This window comes from Lepidochelys kempii, chromosome 1, assembly GCF_965140285.1.
Source record: "Lepidochelys kempii isolate rLepKem1 chromosome 1, rLepKem1.hap1, whole genome shotgun sequence".
NCBI lineage: Eukaryota > Metazoa > Chordata > Testudines > Cheloniidae > Lepidochelys > Lepidochelys kempii.
In genome coordinates this window covers 186,674,943-186,698,820 of record NC_136380.1, presented here as the reverse complement: position 1 = coordinate 186,698,820, position 23,878 = coordinate 186,674,943, and the positions used below count along the sequence as shown (strand labels likewise).

The following is a 23,878-nucleotide window of genomic DNA, read 5'->3' as shown; positions in this document are numbered from 1 at the left end:
ACAACTCACTGAAGACTCACAGGAAGAGCTTAATTTGTTTTATTTGAAGGATAAACTTTATAACAACACCTCTAATGAAAGTGAGGTTGCTGGCTATCTTTGGAAACAAATTGAATGTTCATAGGAAGATCTTGGACAGAGTCTGAGGAAGTGGTCATGCTAATATTCCTTCCCCTTTGCTTGCAGGGGACCGAGGGGGAGGGCTCAACTTTTAAATGTGTGCCAATTTTAATGCATTTATAAGACACCCATCACCATAGCATCTGAACTTCATAATATTCTAGGTCTCTTATTTCCGTAAATATGTTCTAGCAGACTCTTCAAGTCTAAACCAATAGTTCATACAACTTCTAAGGCATCTTTGGTATTCATTTATCTCCATGTTTTCAGGGACATCTTACACTTTTATATAATGCCTTTCATGTGACAGTGATTTTATAAACTTACATAGGTAGACCTTGCTTCATCACTGCCAAAATGCAGCCATGGGGGAGTGTGGGGGGGGGGGGGAATGGAAGATTTAACTGCAACAAGAATGTTGCACTACAGTTTAACAGAAAGTAAAGAAAATTATGCCCATTTGAAATCATCATACGAATTTAGGAAGCCACAAAGTAATTGCTTCCTCTTAATTGGAATTTTGGCTCTTGTAAAAAGTGCTCTGTAATCTCCGTGGACCACAAATAGTCATCCCCCTGCGGTCTTCAATATCTCAACCAGTAAGTTACAACTAGTGGCACAATACCCTAATTCCATTCCAGAACATTGGTTCAGTAGTGACTTGAAGAAAAAGTACAATCTACTCAGTCACTAGTACAGCTTCCTACAGAAACCTGGATTTTCCTTGGAGGTTTCCCGTCAAAAGCCTGGTGGGACTCTGCAAGAGTTATGAAGATTCTTGGATTTAAAGTAGGGCCTAGACCTCAGAATGATGGAGACAACCATAAACAGTGCTGTCTTGTTTCTCACCTCTCTGGTAGGTGAATCCTTATTTTAGTGGAGGACTCAGATTATGGGATATTCAGATATCTGTCCTTCAGTCTTCTGCCTACAAAAGAGGTACAGTTCTAGCCATGTAAACCTATGTGAAGTACCATCACTCTGTCATTAATTTTGCACCATGGATTTGGTACTGGTCAAAAGTGGGTGTCTTGATCTAAAGGCTTTTCTGTGATGCACATCACCATAGTAGCTGAGCACCTCACCACACCCCTGTGAGGGTATATCCATATTATAACCATTGTATAGGTGGAGGAATTCAGACACAGATATTTTGACTTGCCTAGGATCATAGAAGAAGTTGTATGGGGTAGAGCCAGGACCCATATGAAAACCATATGGAATTGTGGCCATATAATAAAGGTTACATGTTCTAAGAGGTGAGTTGGTCTTTGTTCAGCTCCTAATAGAAATGTCCACATCACACACATCAGTGGCTCCGCAATCAAAGTGGGGGGGTTCCCAAGACTGAACTGGTGAAAGACACCCATAGGGGCCTCCTCCAGGGCAAGTGGATGGCATATTGGCAGAGGACAGTGTGTGGTAAACTCCTCCTGCCATACTGTGCCTGTTCTATGAATCAGTAGAGGACTTCAGAGCTGGTGATTGGTACTTTCCACCAGCATGAAATTTAGTGTCTTAAAGAATATGCAGGTGGTTCCATAAATCTTCACTTTGAGAGCAGAGGCAATATATTAGTCATCTGACATCAAAGTGCTTCACAAACTAACCTAGATTGTTTTAAGCACTGGTTAAAAGCTTTTGGGTAACACAAAGAAGGAACCTTGAATGAATAATGGGATTAAATTGCTATCTTTTAGGTCCCGTGTTTAATGTCTCAGTGCATTCGGACAACCCGACGGTTTACCAGGGCGAGCTGGCAGATCTGCTCTGCATTGTCACCATCGACAGAGTGGTACTTGAGCCAGGTACTCCACTGAACTTTATTTCATTTTTTGTTTTTTGGAAATAACTCCGTTACCTTCACTGTACTGTACAACACGGGCAACTGGGACACTATTTGAATAGGTCTAGAAATCAAGAACCACCACAAAGCCCCATAATACTAGTCAAAGCAATGGAGAATATAGGAAAATATAGGCCAAAAGGTTATATGTGTATATATAAAACAAACTGGTAGGTTCTCATTTCATATCCTAGTGAAGAGGTGTTCTCATCACAAACCTCCATTACTGTTCACACTAACAGTCCCCATTGCTGGCAGTCTGAGCAAAGAGCCAAAGATTGAATGCGCTGTGGGCCCAGTCACCCTTAGTTAGGAATGAGATTCATTGTCAGGGCAGTGCGGGGGAAAAGCTGTGTATCTTCTGTGGATAGTCATTAAATCTCCACGTGTCAGCTTAGCACTGTTTGTCCAACACTAAACTTACTTTATATCTTGTTTTTACAATTTTAAAATTTAGCCAAGATGCCAACAGTCCTTTCTCATTGCTGATCTCTTTAGTAATGAGCCTGTTTCTAGATTCAGGAGCTTTTGTATGAAATACCAAGAAGAAATGTTGCATTCTGTTCATTGCTAACATGGTAGGATGCACACTGAATGCAAACCTTAAAAGGTTATGAGGTTCAGAGACGCACCAAAAGTTCAGATGCCTGCTTGACACTAGCTTGGCTGATCCTGACTTGGGGTAAAAAAACCATGAAATAGCTTTAAATGATATATTTATGCTTTGAGAACTCAAAAACAAACAAAAAAAACCCTAGGCTTGATATGAGTTTTGGATGAAGGTTTAGTTTGGTTTATATTCTCTTTAATTTGTCCCTATTTGTTATGTAAATTAGTACATGTGGCACTTATGACCTCTGTAAGCATGATGCTTCTCCAAAAAAGATTACATCTTTTATTATAGAAGCGTATAACATGACATACCAAGAGTTAGTCAAGCAGTTTGTGCTGCAGAGGCAAATGCAGTAGGGAAGTAGTCTGCTAAATTACTGCTCTGTGCTGTCTGTGAAAATATGAGTGAAGACTGTAGTAAGAATGGTGAAAACCTGGTTTGAGTGTCTTATTTGAATTGGTAGGTGGGGAGAAAGTTGAGGAATCTTTAATGTTGACAAGATTCATAACCCTGGAGAATGGGCATGATCTGCAGCAATATAATTGTGTTCTTTGTGCCCCAATCTGCCCTTAGTGTGCTTTGCACAAGAGCCCTTTAGAAATCATCAGACAATTTAGTCTCCGTGGCCCATTTTCAGCTCTTGATGCCTCTGAGATTTCCAACAAGGAGGCCACTCAGTGTACATTGTAGTGAGGTTTATTATATGACTGTTCTGGGGGGTATGCGGAGAACAAGAGATTGGAGGTATTCAGACAAGGGGTGGAAGGATGATAGAGAACAGAGTTTTACACTGGAACGGTGACCTCTCCAGAAAACTGCCAATCCCTATGGCCAAGGTGTGAATAGTGCAGTCTCACTGGGGTTGAGATGCTTATTGAAAGCATTGATACTGCTGAGAATTAGAAATGTCCTTGTCACCCAGAGCAATCAGTGCAGAGTTTCCATTATCATAGCACTGAAGATTTTTGTAATCGATTCTGCTTCTGGGAATTGTCTCATTGTGTTTGGCAGAGCTCTGCTCCCACAGTTCCTTAAGTCTGTAACAGCTGGGCAAACAGACCCGTGTTCAGCTTGTACAGTGGACGTGCGCAGCAGGGAATGACTAAGTGTGGAATTGTGACAGGTGTCCAAGTAACTTAGTCAGTGGTCTGTGCAAACATTGTTTAACAAGATTTGAGATTCAAACCAGCCCCATCTGTGTCCTCATGGAGAAGCTGCATCTGGGCCCTTCAGGCATGCCAGAGAAACTGGCACGTCTCCAGCCCTCTGTTGGACCCCTGTGGATGGGAGTCTGATATCTTTCTCTCCTGTTGGTGGCTTGGCCTGTTTTTAGTGAGACATCTCTCCATATTGCAAAACTTAATTCACAACTGGAATTAATAACCCAAACTTAGCAGAGACGCCAAGGAAATGAACAGACCATGGGAACTCCCCCCAAATTGGAACTGACACCCAATACTGGGGAAAGCTTGCACCAACTGTATACATACAGCAAGAGTTGATGTACTTTCTGGGTTGACTGAGCAATGTAGTGCTGGTCTCCGTCTGCCCCCGGGATGTGGGAAGTTAAGTGAAGGCAGAGCAGACATCACTGCTCTGCCAACTGTCTGCTTAACTTGCACAGAGAGGTAGCACCACCCCTGGCCCACTTGCATCTTCTGGAATATCATAGAAGTCAAGTCTCCATATTAAATCCTTGCTGTTTTGGTCTCTGATGTTCCAGAATTGTTCATTCTAGGTTATCTCTCATGAACACAGACGAGCCAGTGGATTTGAGAGGATCTTTTATTTTAAAGTCCGCAGACGTGTTGCTGAGGGCATTAAGCCCAGATTTGTGCTGAACTATTTTCATCTAAGCTTTGCAGCTCTCCTTCACAAGTGTGCAATTCTAATAGATGTTTATATTTCATGGAGTAAGGTAGGGAAACATCTGGGGTGATCTGTTTACACGCTCCTTAATTTTCATAACCATCTGTGCAAAGTACTTATAGGAAGATTTTGAAATATTTGCTGTGCTTGAGAGAAGACAATGTCTTTCTCTTTATCAGTCAGCTTATCCTCCTTCTGTTACACCCAGAATCAATTTAGAGTACTTATAATAGTACTGGTTCTAGGTCAGACTTAGGTGGGGCAAAGTAACTTGTCTTAGCTAGCTGTACATTTATCCATCACTGAAGGCACTTTTGGATGTCTCCCGCAGTGCTCTGCTCTGGCCGCAACACTATGCAAAGGAGTGCCGTTGCTGCTCTGAGCCCCGAATGGAGTGTGCGTTATGGAGGGTTGGGACACTGGAACATCTGTCCCTTATAGATTCTTCATCTGGGAGAGCCAGTCTGTTAGTTTTACAGCTGTGATTAGTGTGCTGAATTCAAATGAAATTTTTTTAATTCTTTGAGTAAGGTAGTGTCTCCATTGCCTCAAGGGCAGAGTCTCTTCTATTAGTTCTGTAAAAATTCTTCTTCGAACAGATAACAATGTCTCCCAAATGACCCCTTCATAGGCCTGTATTCTCAGGTCCTTGAGAGTATTACAGTGTCTCTCTCTGAAAAAGTAGTTTTATGTGCTCCAGACAGACCCAGTGAGTGCCCTGGAAAATTAACAAAGCCAGCTTCTTTACACTGTCTTGAAGAGTGGTACTCTCAGCTCTCTAGGAAGCCCTGTTCAACCTCATATCAATTTAGCAAACAAAAAGGGGTTTCAAAATTGTGATTCAGCACAATCACAAGATGCTAAAAGAGCTCCATTCTGTTGAGTGGAAGTGCATGGTGTCTAGTAGGTGGGCTGGGAATAGAATTCACTATCTTGAGGACTGAGTAGCCAGGAAAGTAGCTAAAACCCAGACAGCTTAGTCCTGTGTGTCAAATTGGAATATGCATAAAGATGTGCCTTACATGTTGATGATTCTAGCCAGCCTGGAGGGAGAAAGCAGGACACCACCACGTTAGTCTGCATGTAGAGAGGACCTGAGAGTTTCATCACCCAAAGGGATCAGCAACCCCCTGGATTTGTCACTGGGATGTTATATTTCTCCCTCATAATATCCCAGGGAGCATTTAGCCTCTCTTTTCCTGGTGCCTGATATTGACTAATATAAGACTGTATGGTAGGGGCAGGGAAGAATAGCAATGAATTTGTGGTGACAATGATCTGTTCCAGTGATCCAAAAATGGAGACTTTATTTTTGTTCCCTAATTAAAATTGATACTTAGTATGAACAACGGGGATGGAGGAAAGATTTTTTTTTCTTGCTTTTGGGGATACCAGTGGATAACCAAATATTTAAATATGCTGTTTTTAATTGATCAGATTCTGGGAGCAGCTGGACGTATTTGCTACTAATCTTTATAGAGCACCAAATTCATGTCCTGCTGTTGCTAAATTTCTAATATTTTGTAATGTGAAAAATCACACAAAACTCAGGAATAAAGCAAATGACTTTGGCACACAGCCCCTTCAAGGGATATAATAACGAGGAAATCTTTCAGGCAGACAAAATCTCCCTCTGATTCTCTGTGTGTCGGTACTGAGTCACTAATTGCGCACTGTGTATACTGATTAATAAGATATGTTGGCATAATACTATTATGCCATGGTGTAATTACAAAAGATAGATTTGGCATTCTCAAAATGACAGCAAGATCTTATAACTTTCAACTCATTATCGCTGTATGAAGGAAAAAGAGAACCTCAAATTAACAGTATAATTTTAAACAGAAAACAATTCTTCAAAGGTATGAATTTGCCTGAGACGTTAAAAGGACTTGTTTGTTAAAATTTTATTCTGCAAGTGTAACTGTGTGTGACTGGGGATTTGGGGGAGGCAATGGGTCAGAGCTGTGTCATCATTGATGTCATTTATCCTGGAGAATGTCCAAGTGTTCTTACTATAACTGGATCGAGCTTGTCTGAAGTAGAATATGCGGAAGTAAGAGGAATTTATGGGCAATGTATGTCTTCAGAGATTGGGTGTAGCCAGGGTGTGTGGACCTGTTACCTCGGGTCACGGTTTCAAACTCAACCCAGCTTGGTGGAGACAAAAAAGCTAATGGCTGTCTTAATGATCTTTGAAATGAGTGGGTGGTTTTCAATCTGGCTTCTTGTGGACTGGTGTCCGCTACCACATAACAGGCCACCTTTTTAGCAGTCTCCACAGAAGTCAAGAACTGACTGGGCTATGGAGATGGAACTCTTCCCCTAGAAGTGGTTGGTCCAGGTGCAGAATGAGGGACACTGGTGGTGAAGGGAGCAGGCAAGATAGAGGGTGAAATTCTGGCTGTGTTGAAACAAATGGGAATTTTTCCCTTGACTTTAGGGGGGCCAGGATGTCACCCTGAGTAACTAAAAGTAGCCTCTGCAGTTACAGGCAGTAGGAATGATCTACAAGGACTATCTGTCAACAAATGTGCTTCAGGGCATTAACTGATCCCCAGGTGGGGTTGGGTAATGTTTCCCTTCTCCAGAACTGCAAAATACACCAGGTACTTTTATGGAGGTTCTGTGGCATCTTCTGGTACTGGCCATTGTTGCAGTCAGGATAGTGAACTTTCTGGGTGAATGGACTATTTGGAGATGCCAGTGTCTCTGTTGCTATATAGTGTGCCCCTATCTGCTGTCTTTCCCTCTTTTCATTACAGAAGACGTACATGAAAATAGGACATTTTATCCCATAGCGTTTATCTGCTCCTGCTACGTATTTCAATCCTGTTTATGGGTACTTCCAGGTCAATTAATGATATTACAAACAGAATTATCCCCTCCAGTAGGGGAATAAGTAACAGAATTTGAAATGCAATACATAGCTATTAGAGAGACAAGGTAGGTGAGGTAATATCTTTCATTTTAGACAGAGTTTTTCTTCAGGTCCTTCCTGAAACATGAAGAGCTCTGTGTAGCTCGATCACTTCTCTCTCTCATCAGCAGAATTTGGTCCAGTAAAAGATATTATCGCATCCACCTTGCCTTTCTAATCTCCTGGAACCATCACGGCTACAGCTCAGCATACGTACGTAGATGTGGCACCTGCTAACTACAGATAAGCCGAGGAGATACCCCCTGCAAGTGTAGGGTAGGGCTAGCTACTGAGTTTGAAGCTCAATTCAGGACTGGCAGTGCTGATATCCTGCAAAATGTTAGTGTTATTTTGGTTGGACCTTACTCAGAACTGGAAAACATAAACCCTTTCCAGTTTTAGATCTGATGTGGATCCAAAATTGTAGAGGCTGGCTTGGATATGGGAACTCAACTAATTCATATTCAGTATCCTATCCTCCCTCCCCCCTCACTCCCCGCCAACACCAATCTGTATCCAAAATTCATAAGGATGTGAGCGTCAGTTGTGGCCCATCTGTGTGCTTAATGTGTAGGGGAATCAGAGATGCAGATAATGTATAGAAGCAGCAGAATTGTCTAAGGCTGTGTCCTCATTACACTCAAAGCCATGCTAGCCCCTACTACATCTGAGGCACTTGTGTGGTAAGAAGAGCTCAACACAGTTTTCCTTGGACAGTGTGGGCCACTGATTATTTAGTTAAGAACAGTATTATATGTGTGCTGTGTATTATTAGAGCCCATTGACTACAGTGTGGTCAGTCTAGCACACCTCAGGATAAAGTCCCCAGCTCTGGTGATCAAGGAGATAGTGTTAGGTCCCTCCTGCTTAGCTTCCTGACATTGTGGATAGGTCAGATTGAGAATGGTCCATCCCACCCCTATCATCCCTACACACAGATTATGAGAATATTTCATTATTGCTCTCAGATGGAATCCATCTTCAGCTGGAGTTTAGACAAGTTTGTTAAAGAGACCATAAAAAACAATGACTTCTTTAGCAGCTTTCTGTATATTACTCATATATAATAGCATCCATGTTGGTTTTCTAACCCGCTGTGCGGTGAATTGGGGTATTAACACAGAGGATGTTGCAGTGATTAAACTGCATCCTCAGCTGCCAGCCTAATAGGGTTAAAAGTGCAGATCTGCTAAATGGATCAATATGATCTTGTATGAGCACGGAAAGGGACGGTAGTACTGATGGACTCTGACTATCTGTCAACTGGTGTTAGAGGTGGAAGTCACTACAAAGGCACTTGGTAGATTATCTCCTTGCAAGTGCAATGTGTGTGAGGCATAGTTCCTTCTGACACATAATTAAAGAAAAACTATGGCAGAAAGGTAGGCTGTTTCATGGGCAGGATGTGAAGGCAAATATTTAGTGATATCATTATGTGTGTGGTGTTTTATGAGCAATTCTAGCATGTTCATCGCTGTACTACCTGGGGGCCTGCCTTTTTATGTTGAGAACACAGCACGCTAACTACAGCTGGGAGGCTGTCTTTTTAAAGGAGAGACTTCTCTGAAAGCATGAGAGACTAGACAAGGTCAAGGATGTTGTTTGGAAACTGTTGCCCGCTAGCAAACTTCTAGCATTCTGCTCCTCATGCCTTGCGCTTTAGTTTAATCATGTGGGAATTACAACAGTCTTACCCAGCTTCTAGGCTTGCTTAGCAAAGACTCACCTATGAAATTAAATTTGAGATTTCAGTCTAAAATAGTAGGAAAAAGACACAATAGAAGATCTTCTGCTGTCCCCAGTAGGAAACCCTGTCCCTCTCCCAACTATCCATAGCCTTCCTACTGTTGTACCCCAGCCCAACTTCATGACACACTTACCCTCCCAACAAGTACCTGCACGATTTACCCACTGTCCCCTAGTTGCTAAACCTGTGTTTTGACAAGATCTTAATCCCATTCCTCTTCAGCTGCTAAACACTTATGTGCTGCCCTCTACAAGGGCTCCAGCAGTGGGGCTCTGGCGGCAATTTAAAGGGCCTGGGGCTCCAGCCGCTGCTGGGAGCCCCAGGCCCTTTAAATTGCCACCTGCGAAAGCCAGGTCACCCCGGTACGGCGCACCGGCTTACTTTCACCTCTGCTCACTACCCTTCCTATGCTCCCACTGACAGCCCTTCCCAGGTGCTAAAAATCCCTTGCTACCATCCCTGAAAAAAAGACCCAACCACCCCACTAAGTGTCCTAGCCCTGACTCTTCCCTTTCTGCTTCCTCTGCTTTAGCAAGTGCCCACGACTCCCAACATCTCTGTCATAATTAGGTAGCATTCCAAGGGTTAATGCCAAATACTGATCCAGCCTACTTAGTTTCCTGCAGTCATAATCTTCTTTGTGTGTCTGGTCAATTCAGAAATGAGGTTAACTGCCTAAGAGTTCATATTTTCATGATACCACCTGCATTGTAATCCTTCTGTGATTTACCTGGTTTGTGCTGGAAAGCTGAGTTGTCAAAGAACAGGGTGTTTTTGGTTTGTTTTGTTTTTTGTTTTTAAATCTATGCTGTATTTTCAGTCATTTGGTTATAATGCTCCTGTATGTTCCGAGACACCAGACTCTGCCCATTTGCTGACTAAGTGACACTGTAAATATCCTTCAGAGCTCACTGTCCTTGCCAAATTCTGTTTGCCTTCAAACTCAGATGATATGTCCTTCGACGTCTCCTGGTTTGCTGTGCATTCCTTTGCACTGGACAGAGCCCCTGTCTTGCTAGCTTCCTTGGATCGGAAAGGGATCGTGACCCAGGCCAGGAGGAACTGGAGCAGCGATGTCAGCCTGGAGAGGATCAGCCCCATGGAGTTCCGGCTGCGGGTGCATGGCTGTGAGGGCCAGGATTTCGGCAACCATTACTGCTCAATAACCCCTTGGGTGCGATCAGCCACGGGTGTCTGGCAGCGGGAACCGGAGATCAAATCCAAGCCCATATTCATATCTGTGAAAATGGATGGTAAGGGTTTTAGATACTTTTCTTGTTGAGGCTGGGGAATGTACTTGCCACACCCCTGTTGGAGCCCTCAGGTACCAACTATTCCCCATTCTGCACGCGCCCCTCCCTCCAGCCCACCCCCACTTTTAGAGGCCCCTGCATTGTAGCTGCCTCCTTTCTTCCGAAGGTGACTGCACAGGGTACTTCATAGCCCATCTGTACACCTGCTGTATTCTGCCAGTGGGGATGCTAAGGCTCAGGAATACCAGTGATGACACTTTACCCCATGTTGATGATAAGAACACGTGTAATGCTATGGGTCTAATGTGTGCTGTCGTAGAACTAGAAAAGCTTTTTAAGTACTCTGCAACTGCCTCTAAATATGAAAAGTGCTAGTTCTATCTGCAGTTAAACTTTGCATTTTCTCTTGCATGTTAAACTTTTAATTCCTGATCATACAATGTGCCCAGCAATGTATCGTGCTTACAAAAGCAAAGCTTTCCCCTTTCCCAACCCGTTGAGTGGCCTGATACTTCTCACACCTATAGCATCTTTTAACCAAGACTCTCCACATGATATACATTGTAAAGTAACCCTGATGCTGACCACACAAGGGAAGTATTAAGCCATGTCTACATTACAAACTCTGGTAAATGTAAGTTCTATCGGTGTAAAGCCACAGCAGTTACTGCATCACTTGTGCGTACATGACTGCTTGTGTTGGTGCTGCATGTACACACCAGCAGAGCTTGTGTCAATGTAAAATGCGGTGCACCATAGGTAGGTATCTCAGTGCGTCATGCGCTGCCCTCTGGTGCAATACCTTTTGGGAAATTTTTGGAACGTGCTTGCACACACACGAGTCACGGGGAAGGGGGAGCAAGGGGTCATGTTCCCACCAGGCAATTTTCTCATCCCATAATGCTATCTCTATCCTATCACGTTTTTGTGTCTTTTTTAAAAACCCTACAAACCCACACTTGTTAGTGTCTGCCATCTCTGACAGAAGCATGGAGCCTGCACAGCTGTGTACTGTTGTCATGAACATTACAAACTCAGGGAGAATGGTGCTCCGGTATTTGCAGAGCTGCAGGAAGTACCGCAACAACGGGGGACATGATGATTTCTTTGAGGACAGATTACTAGGGAACACAGTGGGGAAAAAAATAAAAATTAAAAAAATGCAAGGTTGTTGGTGTTCACAGAGCAGCTGCAGACGGTGGAGTGCCCCTTCTGGGCCTGAAAGCTGAGCACTGACTAGTGGGATCACATCATAACGAAGGTTTGGGATGATGAGCGGTGGCTGCAGAACTTTTGGGTGGGAAAGACTACGTTCCTGGATCTGTGTGCCAAGCTGGCACCCGCAATCCAGTGCAGGGACACCAGAATGAGAGCTGCATTGATGGTTGAGAAGTGAGTGATGATAGCACCATGGAAACTTGCAATGCCAGGTTGCTGCCGGTTAGTGGAAAATAATTTTGGAATTGGAAAATCCACAGTAGGGGGCTGCTTTCATGCGAGTGTGTAGGACCATTAACTGTATCCTGGTACACAGGACTGTGACTCTAGGCAATGTGCAGGACGATATGGATGGATTTTCAGCTGTGGGTTTCCAGAACTGTGGCACGCATATCCCTATTTTGGCGCCAGCCCTTCTTGGCACATGAACAGAAAGGGCTACTTTTCTATGGTTATGCAAGAGTTGGTGGATCACTGGAGATGCTTCACTGAGATCAATGTGGGCTGGTCCGGGAACATACATTGTGCTTCCATCTTTAAGAACACAGGGCTGTTCAGAAATCTGCATCAGGGACACTTGTTCTAGACAGGTGGATTACTATTTGGCAATGCTGAAATGCCAAGTGATCTTGGGTGACCACACCTATCCTTTGCTCCCCTGGTTTATGAAGCTGTACACTGTCCACTTTGACAGCTCCAAGGAAAGATTCAATTACCGGCTCAGCAGGTGCAGAATGGCAGCTGAATGTGCTTTCGGCAGATGGAAGGGATTTCGGCAGTGTTTACTCACTAGATTAGATCTCTGTGAGAAAAACATCTCAATGGTTATAGTTTCCTGCTGTGTACCGCATAATATCTATGAGGCAAAGAAGGAAAAGTTGCTGAGGGGTAGGATGGAGGTGGAACAGCTGTTGGCTGACATTGACACGAGCACCATTAGAAGAGCTCAGTGTGGAGCTGTGCAGCTGAGGGACACCTTGAAAGATCATTTTAACCATCAGCCACAGCAGTGTGGTGTGGTAGGCTGTACTCTACCTGGCCCTGACCTTTGGGTGACTGTCAAGAATCGTGTAGTGCTTGGTGTACATTTATGTTCGTCTTTTAATGAACCAATGAATTGTGCAGTGCTTATTGTACATTTATAATTATTACACTGGGTTTTTCACTCAACCTATGAATTCTGTATCTCTGGTCTCTTATGAATAATCTAGTGGCACTCGAAGCACAGACATACCGCAGAATGTAATGAAGTAATAAAGATGAATTTGTCCAAAAAATAAAAATGTATTGCATACCTAAACCAGTGCCAAACATTAATGTGCAAAGAAAAACCAAGATAGTGCAAAATTTTAATTGTAAATTAACAGAACAGAACTTTAAAATTAGAATGGTGGAAAACATTCATGTCCATGCCAGTCCATTTCTGCCAAACATGCACCAATGCTGGCTCTCACAGGTCAGTGTATGTGAAGCTGTGGTTTTTCTCACTGTCCGTTGCTGTGGGGGGATAGGGATGTGGCCCCTGATGCAAGATGTAAGAAGCTGCTGAAGTGGAAGTCTTGGTTGACTGTAAGGGGAGGTGAGCCCGTGACTGTTGGAGCTGTAGGTCTACAAGAGTCTGCAGCATTTGTATTTGCTGCCTGGGAAACCCCATTGTCCTGGTGCATCTTCCTCTCCTTTTCCTGCTGGGACTCCTGTGTCTTTCTCCTGCCCGTTCCTTCCTTCTCCAGGCTGTCTGCTGTGTTCACCCTCCTGGCCCTCTGTTCATGGTCTGATGCGCCACTGACTTTCATTATCTCGATGAACATGTCCTCTTTCTCTTCCTCATCAGGGGATGGGTGTGGAGGGGGCACCCCTCAAGACTGCAGTGGCAGCAGCCACAGATAAAACAGACAGATGTATCCTATTTACAGTCAAGACAGAAAGCAGAAGATCTTAGGATTCCCTTCCCTTATTCCCCTACAAGTTTTAAACAAGACCTGCTTGTTGACCCTCTGGAGTGCCTCTCCACAGCACCGCTCTTCAGCAGCAGCCACAGTCACTATGGCCACTAGGGGCAAGGTGGGGAATCAGGAGGGAATTGTTTGGTTGCGTAAAACAATAAAATTTCAGCACTTATTTCCGTGGGCATGAGGACAGGACAATGGCACTGAGTACTGGCACTATTTACCACGGGCACAAATGATTTTAGCTGATACCTTGCTCTTGAGGGTCACGAAGGCCCAGAGAACACAGTGACTTCTGGCATCCTGAAGCCATCTGGGCCCATATGCCATTAGCCTGTTTACTGCAACGGTGCCTGCCAAAGTCATCATGGAGTGACGTGGGGAAAGTGTCCAACCATGGAAGCAGAAATAAGGCAGCCATTCCTAAAAACCTTCGGAAGAGGATTGAAGAGTACCTCCATGGGCATTTCATCAAGATCTCTCAGGACAATACAAGGGATGTCCCTGTGTACATAAACTAAGTGCTCCACATCATGCGTGCCCCCCACTGCCTAAATCTACAGGAGACTGAAATGCAGAAAACACTACCTGTGTGTGTGTGTGTGGTACCTTTACCTCTTCTTGTTGAGTAAAACAGTGAAGCGTAGATACCGGTGTCCTGCTAACTTGTGGTTGGGCCAGGCGCCATCTCCACATCTAAACACGTGAAGGGAGAATGCATGCCCACGTTTACCCTGAGGTTCCTTCTACTGGATCGGGCTCATTTGTGCTTGGCTGGCGGAACTGGCTAGATGGTTATGGAGTCTCCAAGTTCCCGGCTTGTGGCCTAGCTTGACCTCCTGCTGCATATCCCTCCTCCTCATTGCTCCAGGCAAGAGTCTCTGTCTGGGTATCCATGGTGATGTGCAGGGTCCAAGTATGGCCTGCAGCTCATTGTAAAAGTAGCAGGTCTGCAGCTCAGCACCAGGTAGATGGTTGGCCTCCCTGGCCTCCTGATATGCCTACCATAGTTCCTTCACTTTCATGCGGCACTGCTGCTGATCCCTGTCATACCCCTTCACCCACATCCCCTGTGCAATCTTTTCATAGATGTCCATGTTTCTATGACTGGTCCATAGCTGTGTCTGCACAGCCTCTTCTCCCCAGATGCCCAGGAGATCCAATACCTCCTGTCTGCTCCAGGCAGGAGCATGTCTATAGTATGTAGCTGCCATGGTTGGTTGGGCAGTTTTACGCAACAGTGAAGAGCTGTTGGGTGCACTTGTCAAAGCTGAACAATCGGGAAAAGACATTCCAAAAGTATGTGTGGGTTTTAAAGGGAAGTGGGTGGCTTCCAGCGTCTGAGCAGTGGAGTCACTGTCTAGCATTGTGGGACAGCTACTGGAGGATTGTTAGGATTGATACAGGTCACAGTGTCTGCACACGCACTGACCTCGGTGTGTAGACCATGGTGCAACGCCACTAGGAGAGGTGGCATCACTGTCAACAAAGGTTGACATAAGTCGTCTTAACTTCGTAGTGTAGACCAGGCCTTAGCTGCATTTCTCAGACAGGGGACTTGAGGCATGGTGAATTGTGGTGCAATTAGTATCTCAATCGATAACAGAACCCAGGAGTCTGACTCCTAATCCCCTGTTGTAAACACAATGAATACACTGCTCCCTGTGCTCATGGTTCTTGACCTATGTTTCAGCCCTTTCTGCATGTTACACGCAACCCTTAAATCTCCTGCAGTATAAGAAACTAATTTTCATAACTGCTGCATGTACTTAACATTAGTTGTATACATCCAGCAGATAGTTAAAACTGTGATTTAGTGATAATCTAGGGGGCATGTCAGGCCAAGTACTTACCAAAGTACTTCCCAGAAATTCAAGGAATGGCCTCACTGGGAGCCCCAAAGAAGATGAAATGAAACATAAGTCTTTGTTCTGCTTTCTGTGCAGCTAGTGAGTTACCTCAGGGACGAAATGTCCCTAATTTTCTAATGCTCTGCTCCCATCCCTGGTGGAGCTAATCCTACAATTAATATTGCTTGTCCATACCAGTCATAGAGAGAGCTGCAGTTGATTCAAACTCTGCATGAGCCTCCTGGAGCAGTGTGCCTCTTGAGTTGATTTACCTAATCCCCTGAATGGGTCCTCATTCCAGACCCTCCATTTCACTGAACTGCAGGATGTTCAGCACTTCTGAAAAGCAGGCCACTTCTTTGGGCACCTAAATATGGACTTGACTGGAAACTGCTAGGTGGCTAGAATGAATTTGCTTCCTAACGAGCTCTAAATCTACGTATACAGTCCTTCAAAAAGTCAGAGCCCTTGACTCGTCACTTGGAAGCTGTGTTGTAAAAGGAATGGGTTTCCATCCATCTTTGTTTAAATTGTTGGTGGATTAATCTGGTTTGGATAAGAACCCAAAATGTGGATGCTCCTCAGGACTAGCTTAACCTTTGGAGTCTGTCAGATTGGAGCTGGGAATCTCACAATGAGACATTTTCTTATGAGATTTTGCATCCTGTCCTTCTTGTTTCTATATGGGCTTGAGAATTATGGAAGCAAAACAGAGGGGAGTGAGAGCTGAATTTTTTCAGAACCTTCGAAATGGGGAGGGGGAACTAGAATTTCTTTCTGAATGGTTTCATCTGTCCCTGGCTGATGTGTATTTTCCCTTTCTTAGACAGAGTGAGCAAGTTTGGCATTTCTCTATACGCTGTATTTAATCATTTTGCTTTTGCTTTTTTTTTCTCCCCCTTCCTAGTGCTGAACGCTTTGAAATATCCACTGTTGATAGGCATTGGTCTAGCCACCATCATCGGACTCTTATCCTGCCTCATTGGCTACTGCAGTTCCCGCTGGTGTTGCAAGAAGGAAGTACAAGAAACCAGACGGGAGCGACGCCGGCTAATGTCAATGGAGATGGACTGAGTGTGGGAATGAGACTATGCACGTTTTGGGAGAGATTTGGGCAGTTGGCCCGAGACTGAGATGTGTGTGTGTGCGAGACACACAAATGCCCAATGGACAGTATCTTTCTCTCTGATCTAAGCCAGGACCTAGAGCTTCTCCTCTCCACATGCTAAGTACTGAGAGCGCAGGCCATGTGTACCAGCACAGAGCTCTTCTTCCAGGGACACTTACTGTGGGGATATTTTCTTCTGACACGCAAACTGTTCAGCAGCCTTCAGACAAGATTCACTGTTAAATCCTTTTGTCTTGTTTTTAGGATCTCTCTTTGTGTGTGAACATCGTTGGGCGGGAGGGAGGGTTATTGTGGTGGGCAGGGCTTGGGAGAAACATTTTGCCTTTTATAAAATTAGCTGACCTGTTCTCTCTCTCTTTTACCTCCCCTCCCCCCCCCCCGGGTTTTGTTCCTATCTCCAGTGCTGGGAAGGAAGCAGCCGTATGAGGTGCTCTAGTACTTGTTTGGTAAAGATGCAATGGTCAAGGTGGGTTTATGGTTGTCAGGGTGCCCTCTCTTCCCCTATTTTCAGGGGTTTGGAGTTCACTCCACAATACAGCATGTATGGACGTGTCTGTGACAATTTTCTTAAATATATTTTTTTTAAAGTTGGTCTTTGTTCTGGTGACAAGTGCTACCTTGGCAACCCTAGAGGCTGAATGCTCAGACCAAGTACTTCACAGTGCAGGCCTTCCTTCCCACCATAGCCCCTCCCACTGTGCCTCTACCCTGACCCACAGGGGGTGCTACTCTTCCTGAGTGGAGAGTGTCTCCCTGGCCTCTCTGCTGAGACCACCAGCAAGGCGCCAGTTACCAGTCATGGCGGTGGTGATGTGTTCGTCAGAGGAACACCCGTCCTTTTAGGAAGAGGATGGAGACCACCAGCTCTTTTCAGGTATATGGTCAACTGGCCGTTGGCTGGAAATGGTGTGGGAACCAGCTATTACCTATACACAGAGCAGGTTCTAAAGTAATTTCCATTTTGTTTCCTTGCAGCCACCTAACACACATCTCTGCAATCTCTAATTTGGCAGCAGTGTGTCCACAATCAACAGCAGCCAAATTGTGGCTGTGTGGGTGCAAAATCAGGCCATCATAGAAGGGAGTTTGATTTTTGATATTTTTTTTTTAAAGCAGGTCTCTGTCTCTTTGTACCTGCAGTGACCCCTGTCTTTTCAAGGGGTCCTCTCCATTGCTGGACACTACATGGGCAGATCTCTCCAGGGGGTTTGAGGCATATTCATAGGTGCTATCGTATGAAAGCCCGGCTCTGGTCTTCCACACTCCCTTGGCATGGCTCCTAAGGAGCTGCTCTCAGTTATCCGGGCAGCTCTGTCTTCTAGCACAGCTGGTGTTTTTAAGCAATAAAAGTCAGACATTGTGTACAAAAGAAGTACACTGATATCGCATGTTGGGTTTGGCTAAAATCAACAAAGATAGGAAATTGAGTTACCACCAGTGGTCCATCCTTCTCCATTATGCTTTAGGAATAAAGGACCAATGACAGATGAGACCATCTGCAAAAGTTAGAGGCCCTGCTGTATTGTTAACTGTCTCGAGACTTTCATTACATTCTAGGCCTTCTCTGTGACTAGTAGTCCATTCGCACGTACCCTCCGGGGTACTGCAGGATCTAACCTCCTTTTATTAACATGACTTCATTTCACAGCTGAGTGAAGTCTTTAACGCCATTGTATTGTAACCGCTACAGACGGCATTTATTTGAGATGCTCAGTGTTCAGTTACTTTTGTCCTGATATTTTCCCCAGCACTGGCACAAGACTTTGTCCCTGAAAGGGAACTGGGGCTAAGATTTTTCGCGTGACTATTTTGGATGTGTGCATTTCAAAAGCAGCCTGATTTTTCAGAGGGGGTGCTCAGCATCATTTTTTGTACTTTGGCCCCTTTAAGGTGTCTCATGTGGGCCATCCAGAAATGGAGGCACCCAAAATCACTCGTCACAGCTGGAAAATCTTGACCTGCGTCTTCTCGGCAGCCTCCCCCTATTGCTAGCTTTTTCTGAAGCCGAGCCTCGTGTTTCAGTGCCCTTCCTGAATCTGCATGTGGACACAGCAAGAAGCTGGTGGGGGAGGAATGCATAGCCATCATGGCACACCTGAGTTCCCTGTGTTAAAATGAAAGAACTTGCATCTATATACTCTCCAAAAAGAGGAAAGCATAGGAGTTGATTTGCTAGAGCAGGATGTCATCCTCTTCCAGAACCAGCACAGAATGTTTGTTGTCCTCTCCTGCGCTGCCTTACCACACTGAGGCACTCGCTTGCTGGTCTTGCGGGGCACTGAGTTTGTATTGATGTCCTCTTTCCCACACACAGCTAAACGACTCTTCTCTTTCCTGCTTTAATATTTGCTTTCCTCACATCATTGATGTTCTTTTAAAAATGTTCCTAGCATGTCTCTCTGTTGGGTGGGGTGGGGATTAGTTATCCAAAGCACAAGTCACTCGCTTTCCTTGCAGGTTTAACCCTCATCTCTGTTGCTGTCCGTTACGTTTGGGGGAAACAGAACCAAGCTTGGAATGCAGTAATATGGAATGAACAAGCATGGAATGGCAGCTCTTCCTAAGCACACACTGCATGCTGGCATTTTCTCCCTGCAGAAAGAAACTCAGGGATATTTTGGCTGTGGGGGTTCCTTACCCATTAGTGAAGGGTCCCCATGCCCTTAGCTAACATCAACCTTATTTTTCGAGTAGTGTCCCTCTGGGTGCGTGTGCGCCCCACATGCCCTCAATCGGAGATTTTCATTAGCAATGTCTGTTCAACCCACACTTGCGCCGTTGGTATCCTTGTGCCCCGGCCGAGGCTATATCAGGCTGCATCGGCACAATGGAGTTAGCATGTCCGCCTCTTGCCTACCTCGGTAGTTACAGAGTTTCTCCTAGTTAGCTAGTTTAGTTTAGTTGTTAGTAGTTAGATTAGTATTTGTTTAAAAGAAAAAGCATTTTTTTTATTATAGAGGGTGGAGTCCAGTCTTAGATCAAAGACTTTTCTGTTTGCTCACCCCACACCCATGTGATTCATGAAAGGCCTGGGGACCCTCTTCTCCCATACAAAGACCTTCCTACAGGTCATTGTGTAGGACCTGAACCTAGTTCCCAAAAGCCTCACAAAGCTCCCTTTTGAACCAATGGCGACCTGCTCCTTATTGACTTTATTACTATTGCCTCAGCCTGCAGAGTCAGAGAGATCAGGGTCTTAATGGCTGACCCTCCTTTCACAACACTCCACAAGGATAAGGTGCCCTTACGGCTACGTCTCCGGTTTCTCCTAAAGTAGCATACGAATTTCACCTGAATCAGAGCATATACCGACCAGTTTTCTTTCCGAAGCCACATTCTTCTAACCTGGGGACTGCTCTCCATGCTCTGGATGTCAGGAGGGCATTCTCTTTTCATCTGGACAGAGCTAAGCCATTTTATAAATCCACTAGAACGTTTTTGACCTGTCTGCAACTGAAACAGAGTTCTGCCATTTCTACCTAGAGACACGCTATAAATGCGTGTCCGGGTATTTTATAGCCTGCTACTAGGCTGTTGACATTCCACCACCATCAGTGTTTTGGTGCACTCAGCTAGATCACAATCTACATCTGTGGCTCTCCTTAATGTTCCCTTTCCAGAAATCTGCAGAGCTGTCACATAATCTTCAATACATAGCTTCTCTAGGCACAGATGCGGCTGATGGCAATGCAGTTCTGTCTTCTGTGATGGACTCCAATCCTAAGCTCCCTGCTCGTATGGGGGGATAGTGCTCAGGAGTCTCCAAGAGTGGAGTACCCATACAGACACTACTTGAAGAAGAAGAGGTTACTTACCCTGTGTAGTAACTGTGTGGTTCTTCAAGATGTGTGTCCCTGTAGGTGCTCCGTTACCCACGCTCCTTCCCCTCTGTTTCAGTTTCCTCTGAGACTCAGTGGTGCAGAAGGCACTGGGGGGACAGTTCACCCATGTAGCCTGATACAGCCTTGGCGCCGGGCACAAGGATAACCATGATGCATGCAAGGGCTGAACGGACATTGCTCCTGAAAATCTCCAAGGGCCTCTGGGGCACACGTGCACCTTGGTGGAGCACCTGTAAGGGCACAAATCTCAAAGAACCACAGTTACTGCAGAGGGTGAGTAACCACTTCTTCCATCATAGCCCATAACACATCTCCTTCCTGTTCCAAATGAAAGGAGATGGCCACTACATCGCACAGCTGCTAGCCCTTTGGGAGATGGTGCTCCCTCCCCCTTACTCCCTGGTGTTGCTGTATTTTCAAAGGCTGAAATTCTTGGGGCAGTAGTTCCCCAGCAGGTCTTCCAAGTGTGCCAATTTTGTATTATCCTCTTTTTATACAATGGGAATCTCGTCTCTAACTAAAGAACCTGTGTCTCTTAGTCACTCCTTTTCCCATGATTTTTTTTTTACTCCCTGTGCCCACTTGTGTGTGTTAGGAGTGGTTGGTATCTGAGGAGATTAAGGATTAAGCTGCATGAGGTGCGATGCAAGGGTTCAGTACCATCTAAACTGCAACTCCTGGGATTGAAACCAATAGCCAAGTATGCTAAGGGCTCCTGTTGATCTTACTCTGTTCACTTTGCCATGTGATTTCTACTCGGTTACAGCTGGGAAATTCCTCTCTACTTGGACTCTGAACCAGGCATTGCTTGAAAATGACTTTAGGAAATAGACAGGAATTGGTGTTTGGCACAATTCTGGAATGCCGGAATTGAACGGTTCTAATGATGCTATGTAATGTTTCTTTTTATGTTCAAAATAAAGAGCAAGTCTTTTGGTAACCGTTCTCTGGTCAGAATGTTCACACTGCAGGCGGCACTTCCCATCGACTTGGCACTCAGAGCTCCTCTCAAACAGACATCAGATTTGAGCCTCCAGCCCTCTTTTCTCTTCCCCCCCCCCTCCAATTCAGTAAGTATTCTCCTGGTTTTATGGAAAGGTTAAATGACTGGACTATGGTTATATGGTGTATCCTTGTCAGAGGTAGGTCTAAACTTTGATTCCAGGCTCTGCCCGCTATACAACAGGCACTCTTGATAGCAGCAACTTTCTCCTCCTGCCCACCCTGACCCAGTCTGTTGGTTGCACAAGGGCCATGAGTTAATGCCTATTGTATCCTCTGAAACCAGTGCATCAGGCCTACTGGCTGGCTCTCCTGACTCTGCCAAACAGCCATCAGGAAAGTCAGTGGTGCTGGAGCGGAAAATCTGTGTGTTTCGCCTACTGTATCTGCCGGCGTCTGAGGGCTTGTCCACACTGGCAATTTACAGCCCTGCAACTTTCTCGCTCAGGGGTGTGAAAAAACACCCTTCTGAGCACAGCAAGTTTCAGCGCTATAAAGCACCAGTGTAGACCGTGCCCCAGAGCCACGCCTCTTGTGGAGGTGATTTTTTACAGCGCTGGAAGAGCTCTTTCCCAGTGCTCTGCCACGACCACTCAAGCCATGTTAAAGCCCTGCCAGTGAAGACGTGCCCCCAGACTGGGATTTTTTTTTTCTTCCTGTCACAGCTGGTAACATCACCAACCCCTACAGCAGGGTAAAGAATGCACTTCCCTGCTCTGATGCGGGAAGGGTGGTAATTTGTCCTCCTGGAGGTATTTAAGTCTGCTGGTGCAAAAGCCTCTGGGAACTCCTGTACTCGTTCTTTGGCAAGGTCAGTCTTTCAGGTCACTCATGCTATCCTGCTTGATCGCAATACCAAAGCCACCTCACGGTAGCATGTAGAACTGCTGAGTGGTGGCTTGTGTGGCAGCTCCCACTGAAGTGTGTGCCTTGGTTTCTTTCCCTCCCCAGCTCAGGTCTGGCAGCCATGACTGAAAGAAAAGATCATGACAATCAGTATGGCGTTTTCATGATTTCCCAGATTCCAAGTTATGAGATCTTTGGGGGCAGGGTCTCTTTTGAAATAAATGTTAGTAGTGTCTGAGCGCAGTGAGGTTGAGAAGTGCTGTCCTGTCCTGTTAAACTGTCACCACTCAAATGGGAGCTGCATTTCCCTAGGGGAAGGTGTTTCCCTTGGGTATGTACAATAGGCGTAGTGCTTGGGGTCCTTTGGATGAAAGGTGCTGTGTCAATGTAGGATCGGTCTCACCATGTTGTAGTGCTGGTCCTGATGGCTCATTTATCAAGGTACTTTTCAAATCATTTCTTCTTCTAGAACCATTTGCACCCCTTGGAATAACAAAGGGGCGACTGCTTCCTCTGTGCGACAGGAGAGGCGAGGTAGAACATGGTTTATCCAGCACCCGCACGAATGTATCTGTGTCACAAAAACGGCATGTCTAAGAAGGTCCCTTTACTTAGCCCCACCTGCTTTTAAGAAACAAAGTCTGACTTGGCATAACGAGGGTTTCTTTTCAAGTAAATGTAGTAACGGTGAAAGATGCTGGAGCAGCCTCTCGCCAGAGCATTGGCGGCAGCCGGACAGGTGTTACCTACCCTTGTCCTGCAATCTGATCTCCTGGGACCAGCTCTTCAGGGGAGAACAGGTCAGCCTACATAGTAGCCTGTTTAGTCTGTGGCTGTTTTGCTGAGACTGTCAAAGGGCTGGGAGGGCAGCAATTGTATTGATATGAAGAGCTGTCTGCTAGCAGGTGAGCAGAGACCACCTGCGCCCTGCCCGCAGAATAGCCATCAGTTGGTATCTCTTCAGTTACTGCCAAACAGTGCTGTATTTAAACTGGAAGTGAAAGGTTCTGCCCCCACCCCACGCTCTGCTGAGCCATGCATGATCCCGAGTTTGCAGATTATATTCATTTCAGAGGAGCTATAAATCACTATGAAGCAGGTTGGAAGCTTTAGGAGCCTGCGGTAAGCTAGAGTTTGCAGCTCCAGGCTTTCAGCTGGACCCACTTTGACTCTGTTAATGGACCTTGTGAAATCTGAGCAGCTTCTGTGGATGCTGCCTGTCTGACATACACAATTTCAAGGGTGGGGGAGGGGGAGGAGAGAGAGAATCGGTTTCTGTTTAGAGTGGAGTGTCACTGGCCATGCCCAAAGACATTGCTGGTGGGTATGTTGTACGTGTTATGGTGACAAGAGTGAGGCGCTACAGGACTGGGTAGTGTCAGACCCAGCTGGGGGTTCAGGAGCTGTGAGCTCTCCAGAGCTCTGCCAGTACCTCTGGGTGAGGAAGTGCAATCCCCTGATAGTCCAGTGCTGAACCCTTGGTTCTTAGCAGGGTGTTTTCATTGCAGTCCATTTCAGCATGTCTGTACAGCACCCCAATCCCTCCACGGAGCCAGGGCGCTTTATAAATACAGTGGCCCAGCAGCTGTCTCCCTGCAGCCTGGTTGCTTAGCCCTGCAGCATGATTGCTCCTCACCCAGTGTCAGAGCTGCTCAGCCAGTGCCTGCTAACAAGCCA

The 23,878-nt window shown here is 45.5% G+C and overlaps 1 protein-coding gene across 2 annotated transcripts in view; it reads left to right on the top strand.

Annotated features, from left to right (window-relative positions):
- Positions 1-21,293, top strand: part of PTGFRN (prostaglandin F2 receptor inhibitor) — a 100,103-nt gene extending 78,810 nt beyond the window's left edge. The window contains exons 7-9 of one of the 2 annotated variants that reach the window (XM_073304627.2): positions 1,821-1,928; positions 10,063-10,368; positions 16,290-21,293. In XM_073304627.2, the coding sequence (XP_073160728.1) occupies positions 1,821-1,928; positions 10,063-10,368; positions 16,290-16,456 (581 nt within the window). In that variant the 3' untranslated portion in view covers positions 16,457-21,293. The remainder of the gene's footprint in view (positions 1-1,820; positions 1,929-10,062; positions 10,369-16,289) is intronic. The other variant, XM_073304637.2, reaches the window with a different exon arrangement.
- Positions 21,294-23,878: the final 2,585 nt, after the last annotated feature.